Below are 10,150 nucleotides of genomic sequence, written 5' to 3'. Positions count from 1 at the left end.
AGAGATGGGGGCATGGAGAGGGGGAGCGGCTGAGGACTCTAGATTCATCAACTAAGAAGAGAAGGACTAAGAGCTGGTGGCCAGGAGCAGAGTTGCAGAATGTGCCCTTTGGAGATGTAATTTATTATATAGGCCTGAGTGGGTTTTTTTGTTTGTTTGTTTGTGTGTTTTTTTAAAAAAAAAGCTAAAGTGGATAAAGAGAAATACTTTAACTGATGGTATATGGAGGAGATTATAATCAATATAATGAAACAAGTTATATGAATTGTTAAATGTGAAACTGATGATATGCCCTGTAAATGTTCACTCAATCCACAATAAAATCCTTAAATTAAAAAAAAAAAAAAAAGGAATTTTCCCACAAACTTTGTGAAGTCACCTTGTTTGTAAACTACTGATGACTGATACCATTTCACAACTAAAAACTGCATAGTATCTAGAAAGGTACCATGGAGAAAAGCAAGGGCTGTCTGGATCAAACTGCCATCTTTATTGTTAAGTGCTGTTGTGTCGGTTCCAATTCATAGCAACCCTGTATAGGCTTTAACTCTTCATGGGAGCAGAAAGCTTCATCTTTCTCCCGTGTGTCACCTGTTACCAGCTCATTATGTTGTTCCTGTTGTTGGGAGTCAGGAAGCCCATTTATGATCCAGCATGACCTCACGTGCTGCCTCACTGAGTTGTTGAGGCTACAATCTTGGTAGAGGAGTCCTGGTGTAGCGCTCTAGGATAAGCACTGGACTACAACATCGGCAGTTCAAAACTCACCAACTGCTGATGTTGTGGTCCAGCACTTTTCCTACACAGGGTCGCTATGAGTTGGAACTGACTCGAATGCACTTAAAGCAACAATAACAATTTTTATAGAAGCAGATCTCCACGTATTTCTTCCATGGAGCCACTACATAGGTTTGAACGGCCAGCCTTTTGATTAGCAGCCAAGCACTTAACCATTGCACTACCAGGGCTCCTTCATCTCATTTTACCTTAAAAATTAAAAAAGAATCTAAGAACATATTCATATCACCCACATCTTTTAAAACTAAAGGAAATCAGGCTCAAAGGAAGCCCTGATTTCTGGAGTCTCACATTCCATTGTGAGGTGGTGGTGAACAGCGGGTCAGGCATCAAGACGGGCACTGGGGGAGACACACGAGGAAGTGCAGATACTGGAAAGTCCAGACAGCTCACTAAGTAGTTGTCACCTCCCATTCTCAAAAGGCACCCTCACCAATCCCAGTCCTTTGATCCAGAGCCTGAGACAGAAGTAGGGACCACACACTGGGGAGCGCCCCTGGGTATGATGGGTAACCAGCCCCCCTCAGCTGTCCTCTACATGCCCTGGACTGAGCCTCTGCTCACACCTGCCCACCTGTCTCTAGGGTCACACTCAGATCTTCTCTTCTTACCAGAGAGCTGGCCCTCCTTGTGAAACTGAATGAGAAATAGGCCAAAATAGCCCAAGAGCTCCGGACACAGTCCAATTCTGTGTGACACTACCTTTAACCAGAAGCAAGAAAAAAAGATGACAAAATTAGGAACGTCCACCATGCTTACTAGCTGTGAAATACAAAATTTGACATTGTCTTTAAACATCAATAAACAGTGTTTCGATCAACTAGAAAAAGAAATCTTTTCTGAATCTGAAAATAGCACCACTTCATTTTAGAACATATATAAATCCAAAACAACGAGAATGAAAGAAATAAAAATCTGTCACACCTTAATGGACATGAACCAGTCTCAGTTGAGGCTGGCTGTCCCATCTTGATGTGGACTGCCTGAGCCTCTGATCACTTTGGTCTCTATTGTCCACTGGAGGGCAGCAGTGATTCCCCACGAACACCTATCTGCGGTAACTAAAGTGAGGTCCCACACCAATTAACCAGATTTCAGAAAAGAAAGGTCAGGTGCTTCTGCCCCTCTGCTTGGCTGGCACCCACAAGGGTACTGCCTGGCTTTGACACCCCGGGGCCACATCACTTTGATGATCCCTGTGATGGTCAAATCTAATTTGTTGTTGTTAGCTGCCATCAAGTCAGCTCTGGCCTCATGGTGACCCACCCACAATGGAACAAAATGTTGCTAAGTCCTATAACTGTCATGATCCACCAGGTTTTCACTGACTGGTTTTTGGAAGCAGATTACCAGGCCTTTCTTCCTAGAGTTAGTCTGTAAGTTCCACTGAAACCTATTCAGCATCATAGAAATGCCAAACCTCCGTGGACAGACAGGTGGCAGTGGTACATGAACCTGGGTCTCCCACACGGAAGGTAAGAATGCTATCACCAACAACTTCAAGTCTAATTTACTATGGTGTCTTCTCTCAGAAAATCTTAAATCCCAGGTGTGAGCTGCCCCCATTTCACAGTCTCCTCTGATCTTTACATCATTTTCATACCAATGGCTTCATTTTTACCAAAATGTCATCGGGCTGTCATTCCCTAGTTTACACCTGTTTAACAGGAACTTTCCACAGTGTCTGCTGGTGCTGTGGGTGAGGCATTGTGCTGCTAATCAAAGGTCAGCAGTTCAAACCCACCAGCTGTTCCACAGGAAAAAGACAAGGCTGTCTGCTCCCATAAAGATTCACAGTCTTGGAAAACTGATATAGGGTTACTGGCAGTTGGAATGGATTCAGTGGGAATGGTTTTGGGGTTTTTCATATCTTTATCAGCCTCAGCCTTCTTTAAAATTCATAAACAATTTCTTTGCATTCTTGGTCTTAATTCCCTAAATCACCTCTGCAACATGGAAGGATTTTCTTTTTTAGTTTTATTGTGGTAAAATACATAAAGCAAAATATTTGTCAATTTAGCAGTTTTTAAGTGTGCAATTCAGTGATATTGATTATATTCACCATGTTGTACAATTTTCACCACTATTTCCAAATGTTTTTCATCACCTCAAGCAGAGAGATTCAGTACCTCTTCAGATACTATTCCCTCACTTTCCTCTCAGACACTGGTAACTACTAATACATTTGTGTGTCTGTGCACTTGCCTGTTTCAGATATTTAATCTACGTGAAGTGAATTCACTTTTATAGCTCTGTACATGAGCTGGTGCTTTAACTGTGAGCCCACGTTCTTGAGGTAGCAACTATACCAACACCAGGGACAGAAAGGATACTTTTCCTGTCAGAGATTTGTGAATTTCCTTATGAGATAGTCTTATTCGCTGGATGCATGAGTATAGCCTTGAAAATACATAATAGCATACAAATATTTTCACAACTTTTATTCAACATTCATTTCCACTTTACTTAATTCTGTCTTGCTCTTTTCAAAACAAAACAAAACAAAAACCGCAAAGCAAGACTCTTCTGCTGGTTAGGGGTGCTGCCATGGTGACTATGTGCTAGGTTGTTGTTGTTAAGTGCCGTCAAGTCGATTCCGACCCACAGTGACCCTGTATAGGGTTTCCTAGGAGTGACTAGTGAGCTTGAACCGCCAGCCTTGTGGTTCAAACCGACTTTGTAGTCCAGCGCATTAACCCACAACACCACACCAGGGCTCCATATGAGCATTAGTATATTTAAAAAATGAAGAGGTTTTATCTTGTTACTGATCCTTAGTTGTTATTATGTATCATCGAGTCAGTTCCAACCCACAATGACCCTGTATAGGGTTTCCAAGAAGTGGCTGGTGAGTTTGAACTGCAGACATTGTGGATCAAACCGCCTTTGCAGTCCAGCACATTAACCTACAGTGCCACACCAGGACTCCGTTGATCTATTAAAAAATAAAAGATAGGCTGGGGTGGGGCAGGGAGAGAGAAGCAGAGGTCAGATACCATAAACTGAGCACAAGAGAGAACCTTCTTCCCTTTGAAAGGTTCTAGAAATGCTCTGACTTCCTCTGGTTTAGAGCTTTTTATTCCCACTGGTGTGTTTCTCTGGAGGATTAGAACTAGAACTCTCTAAAGGAAAATTCCTGTGAACTGGCCTTTGGGAGCAGTTATGTCAGTGTGAGAAGACAGCCAGGGAACACGCTGAGAGGCAGAGCAGGGCAGGGCCATATCTGAAGAAGAATGGGAAGATGCTCTGTGCTCTCATCCTTGGAGTCCTCAGAGAACTGAAGTCTGGTCCTCTGGGCCCTGTGACAGGAATTAGACTGATAGGAATGCTACTTTCAGGGGTGTTCCCTGTGGGGGAAGAGGGAAAACCCTTCCAGCTTTTGTGATATGTACCTTATTCTCTTTCAGAACCTGTTCCAAGTCTACCCACTGGGGCCTGCTTCGAACTCAGCTGGCTCGGCCTTCCTTCCTGGTCCCCACCAAGGATCAAAGCATTTTGCATATGTTCAGGGTACAACGCAGGCTGAGGTCCAAGGAAGTAACAAAAGCCCTTGGAAAGACATAAGAACCCTTCAAAAAGTTGATGCCTGTCAAGGGAATAAAACCAAAGAAGTCCTAGAGGATTGGTTGTATCTCAGATTCCTCAGTCAGTCTCCCAGAATATTCTGGCATCTCTAGGCAAGTCACCCAGACAGTAAAATGGCAGGCAGGAAGCATCTAGAAGGTAAGCATGTCTTAGAGCCCCACTCTTGAGTGGAATTATTCCTAAATTCAGTTCTGGAGCTGATGTTTAAAGTTTACCTCTAAGACTCTTTCAGCAGTATCTGACGTTAGAATTTCGATGTTAATCCTCTTTCCACCAGGCAGAAATATATCCAGAGAGGTCTTCTTGGCAGTGAGGTTAAATGTACTCTGTAAACAAAAGGGAAACAATAAGCTCCCGCACCTGGTTGCCAGGAACGAGGACCCAAAGGTACACAGAGCCAGGTGCACATATGCGAGCTATTGTTGTGGTGTGCCATTGAGTTGGTTCCAGCTCATAGCGACCCTATATAGGGTTTCTGAGGACCGTCTGGTGGATTTGAACTGCTAGCTTTGCAGCTAGCAATTCAGAATTTATTCTACAGTACCACACTGGAACTCTGCAGTGATATGAGAGAGGGGGATTATCTCAGGGGCTGGGATGTGGGTCTGAAGAATTGCAGAGAAGGACCAAAGCAAAGCAATGGCATGAAGCTGGAATTATTTCCATAAAAACAGCATGGAATCCATTTTAGGGAGTAAAAAAGGCACTGGATAAAAATCATTTGCATGACCCAGGTAGAATTAGACTTCATTAGCTCTCCTAGTTTTGACCATGTCCAAGCATCTTCAGAAGTTCAGGATATGCAGTAATTCGTGATTTTGTTCCAGCAAAAAATCTGAACTGCACAAATGAAATAATTTGAACTGCAAAATAAAGAAATGAAGGGAACATAAATCCCCAGTCCTTAAGTGTGGGCTGTATATGGTAACTTCCTTCCCAAGAGTACAGTATGGAAAGGATAAAAGAAAGAGTAATTTTCCAGGGGAAAACCCCGACAAACTCCCACAGCCAGGTGAGGTCAACACTGCTGTTGCTAACAGTGATAAAAAAAGGTTGACACTGTTGTTACTATTGTTGCCAAATGTCATTGAGCCTGTTCTGATTCATAGTGACCCTGAATAGGGTTTCTAAGGCTATTAAACGTTACAGGAGCAGAAAGCCTCATCATTCTCTCACACAGAGGCTGGTGGACTCGAACTGCTGACTTTGCTGTTAGCAGACCAACTTGTAAGCCAATACACTACCAGAGCTCTTCACAGTCAACATTGTTGCTGCTGTTGTTAGGTGCATTGAGTCGATTCCAAAGCATAACAACCTTATGCACAACAGAATGAAATAGTGTCCTGTCCTGCACCAGGCTCATAATCGGTGTTACGTTTGAACACATTTCTGCTAATTTGGGTCAATCTATCTCTTTAGGGGTCTTCCTTTTTTTCGCAGACCCTCCACTTTACCAAGCATGATATTCTCCTCTGGGGTCTGGTCTCTCCTGATATGTCCTAAGTTGTTGTTGTTGTTGTTGTTGTTAGGTGCATCGAGTCGGTACTGATTCATAGCAACCCTATGTACAACAGAACAAACACTGCCCGGTCCTGGGCCAACCTCACAATTGTTGCCACGCTTGAGTCCATTGATGCTGCCACTTGGCCAATCCATCTCGCTAGGGGTCTTCCTCTTTTTCTCTGACCCTCCACCTTACCAAACATGATATCCTTCTCCAGCGACTGGTCCCTCCGATAATATGTCCAAAGTATGAGAGACGAAGTTTGGTCATCCTGGCCTCCAAGGAGCACTCTGGCTGCACTCCTTCCAATACGGATCTATTGGTTCTTTTGGCAGCCCATGACAATTTGAATATTCTCCTGCAACACCATAACTCAAAAGTATCAATTCTTCTACAGTCTTCCTTATTCATTGTCCAGCTTTCTCATGCATATGAGGTTATTGAAAATACCATGGCTTGAGTCAGGCCCACCTTAGTCCTCAAACTGACATCTTTGCTCTTCAACACTTTAAAAAGGTCTTGTGCAGCACATTTGCCTAATGCGATATGTCGTCTGATCTCTTGACTGCTGCTTCCATGATGGTTGATCCAAGAAGAATGAAGTCCTTGACAACTTCAATCTTTTCTCCGTTTATAAGAATGTTATTGGTCCAGTGGTGAGGATTTTTGTTTGCTTTACATTGAGATGCAATCCATGTCCTAAGTACGAAAGATTAAATTCTCAAAATCCTGACATCTAAGGAGCATTGTGGTTGTTCTTCTTCCATGACAGATTTGCTAGTTCTTCCAGCAGTCTATGGCACTTTTAATGTTTTTCTCTAACACCGTAACTCGGTCTACAATCTTCTTTATTTATTGTCCTACTTTCACATGCATATGAAGCTATTGAAAATACCTTGACTTGGGTCAGGAGCACCTTAGTCCTCAAACTGACATCCTTGAACAGGTCTTGTGTAGCAAATTTGCCTAATGCAATAAATACGTAATTTCATTTCTTGACTGCTCTTCCATGTGTGATTTTGGATGACAGCAAAATGCCGTCTTTGACAAATTCAATCTTTTCTCCACTTATCATGATGTTATTTATTGGTCCAGTTGTGAGGATTTTTGTTTTCTTTATTTTGCGGTGCAACCCATATTTAAGGCTGTGGTCTTTGATCTTCATCAGTAAATATTTTAAGTCCTCTTCGCTTTCAGCAAACCTATCACCTGCATATTGTAGTTTGTTAATGTGTGTTTTTCCAATCCTGATGCCTGATGCCATAATCCAGCTTCTCTTATTATTTGCTCAACAAACAGATTGAATAATTATGGTGAAAGAATACAACCCTGGAGGGCATCATTCTTAATTTAAACCATTCAGTGTTCCCTTGTTGTATTTGAACAACTGTATCTTGGTATACACCAAGAATGGGAAACATTGTGAAAAATGGCCATTCCAGAACACTTAACTGTGTTCATGAGGAACCTGTACATAGTACATAGTACAGGTTCTTCATAAGCACAATTAAATGTTCTGGGATGCCCATTCTTCAAAATGTTGTCCATAGTTTGTCATGATGCACACAGTCAAAAACCTTTGCTTAGTCAATAAAGCACAAATAAACATCTCTCTGATATTTTCTGCTTTCAGCCAAGATCCATCTTGATTATCAATCTTGGATATCCATCAGCAATGATATCCCTTATTCCATATCTTGAACCTCTGGCAGTTCTATGTCAACGTACTGTTGCAGTCATTTTTAAATGATCTTTAGCAAAATTTTACTTGCATGTGATATTAATGATATTGTCTTATGATTTCCACTTCCATTGGATCACCTCTCATTGGAATGGGCACAAACATGTATCTATTCCAACCAGTTGGTCAGGTAACTGTCTTGGCATAAATGAGTGAGTGCCTCCAGTACTGCAAAAGTTTGCTGAAAGATTTCAACTTGTATCCCATCAATTCCCAAAGCCTTGTTCTTTGTCAATGCCTTTAGGGGACCTTGGACTTCTTCCTTCAGTACCATTGGTTCTTGATTATAGACCATTTCTTTTGTGTACAGTGACTCTGTGTATACGTTCCATCTTCTTTTGATGATTTCTGCATCATTAAATATTTTGCCCATAGAAACCTTGAGTATTATAAGTTGACACTTGAGATTTTTCTTCTGTTACTTCAGCAAGAAAAATGTCAAGCGTGTTCTTTCCTTTTGACTTTCTAATTCCAGATCTTTGCACATTTCATTACAATATTTGACTATGTCTTCTTGAGCTGCTCTTTGAAATTTTCTGTTCTGCTATTTTACCTCCTTATTTCTTCTACACTGAAGAGCAAGTGTCAGAATCTTCTGACATTAATTTAGGTATTTTTCTTCTTTCTCATGTACTTAATGATCTTTTCTTTCTTCCTGTATGATGTTCTAGATGCCATCCCACAACTCCTCTAGTCTTTGGTCTTCAGTGTCTAATGCAGCAAACCTGCTCTTGAGATGATCTCTAAATTCAGGCGGGGTATGTTCAAAGCCATATTTTGAATCTCATGGACTTGGTTTCATTTTCTTCCATTTCAGCTTGAACTTGCATATGAGCAATTGATGGTCTGTTCCATAGTCTTTCCCAGCCTTGTTTTGGCTGATGATATGGAGCTTTCCCACCATCTCTTTCCACAGATGTAGTCAGTGTGATTTCTGTGTATTCCATCTGGTGAGGTCTTTTATGTTGCTTAAAAAGGTATTTGCAATGAAGAAGTCATTGGTCTTGCAAAATTCTACCATGTGATCTCCTACATCATTTCTGTCACCACGGCCATATTTTCCAATGGTCAACATTAGTGATAAATCATTGTTGACACTGTTGTTGGTCAACATTAGTGATAAATCATTGTTGACACTGTTGTTGTTAAGTGCCATCCAGTTAGTTCCAACTCATAGTGACCCTGTGTAGGGCTTCTGAGGAACGGCTAGTGGGCTTTACTGCTGACCTTGCATGTAGCAGCAGTCCAGTACTTATCCTGCATCACCACACCAGGACTCTATGTGGGGCTGCAGGACACCTGGATATGACGTTATGGCAATAGCACTTTACCTCTATGGTTTCCGCCCCCAAACCCATAACACCAATCTAATCATAAGGAAAACATTAGCTGTATTCCAGGATAGGACCTGCCTACAACATACCTGACCTGTACTCCCCAAACCATCACACTCATAAAAACAAGGAATGTTTTTGATACTGTTGCAGCCAAGAGGAGCTAAAGAAGCATCACAACAAAATGTAATGATCCTAAATCAGAAAACGGCATTAGGTAAAAACTAAGGCAATATGAATTAAGTTGTTGTTGTTAAGTGCTGCCAAGTCAGTTAAGACTCACAGCAACCTTGTATAGAATTTCCGAGTCTGTAAATCTTTGTGAGAGCAGAAAGTTTCATCCTTCTCCCTTGGAGTGGCTAGTGGGTTTGAACCGCTAACCTTGTGTTTCAGAGTTTAGTTTTCATAGACTTTAATCAATAAAACAAAACAACAAATAAACCCGTTGCCTTTGATTCTGACTCATGGCAACCCCATGTATTACACAGTGGAACTGAGCTCTAAGTTCTCCAAGGGTTTCTCCAAGGCTTCGATCAGAAGCAGGTCAACAGCCTGTCAGCCACAGAATCACTAGGTGGATTCAAACTGCCAGCCTTTTGGTTATGAGCCAAAAGCAAGCCATTTGTGCCACCCAGGAACCAGATTAGTTCATCAATTGTGGCCACACAATGTCAGATGGTAATCACAGGGAAGAGTCGGGCAAATGGGAGCACTGTACTATGGTCACAATTCTGCCACTGATCTAAAATTGGTAAAATAAAGCCTAGTTTTTGAAAAGTAAAAAGGATATGCAGAGGAACAAACAAGATAGCGGATCGCCAACAGAGCTCCGCCAACAACAACACAGAATACCAGACCAAGTAGGGCCAGGGGATGGTCCCAGAACTCTGAACCACATATAGAGGAATATTTAGAAGGTTGGAAGGCTCACAGCTGGGGGAATTTGTGGCAGAAGCAAGAAATCTATTGCTTTCTAGTCCTGGACACTCGATTGCTCCAGGAGCCGCCATCTTGGGTGAGACCACGTGGGGGAAGGATTGGAGCAGCCACAGACACCTGGCAGAACCGCAGAGGTAAAGGAAGAAGAGTGAAAAAGGGAAGCCCATTTCCTGATCACATCTACCTGGAGGCATTCAGAAAGCATAAAAAATACCAAAATACATACCCATCTAAGTATTAAGTCCACAG

General features: G+C 42.0%; 1 protein-coding gene across 1 annotated transcript in view; it reads right to left on the bottom strand.

The window, feature by feature from the left end:
* Nucleotides 1–10,150, bottom strand: part of SNX31 (sorting nexin 31) — a gene marked incomplete at its 3' end in the record, with an annotated part of 76,155 nt that overhangs the window by 37,706 nt on the left and 28,299 nt on the right. The window contains exons 5-6 of the mRNA XM_006877172.1: nt 4,599–4,709; nt 1,410–1,500 (exon numbers count right to left, since the gene is read on the bottom strand). Of these exons, the coding sequence (XP_006877234.1) occupies nt 1,410–1,500; nt 4,599–4,709 (202 nt within the window). The remainder of the gene's footprint in view (nt 1–1,409; nt 1,501–4,598; nt 4,710–10,150) is intronic.

Source organism: Chrysochloris asiatica, unplaced genomic scaffold, assembly GCF_000296735.1.
Source record: "Chrysochloris asiatica unplaced genomic scaffold, ChrAsi1.0 scaffold00444, whole genome shotgun sequence".
NCBI classification, from domain to species: Eukaryota; Metazoa; Chordata; class Mammalia; order Afrosoricida; family Chrysochloridae; genus Chrysochloris; species Chrysochloris asiatica.
Note: the sequence above shows the minus strand (reverse complement) of the source record. Positions and strands in the feature narration are given on the sequence as shown.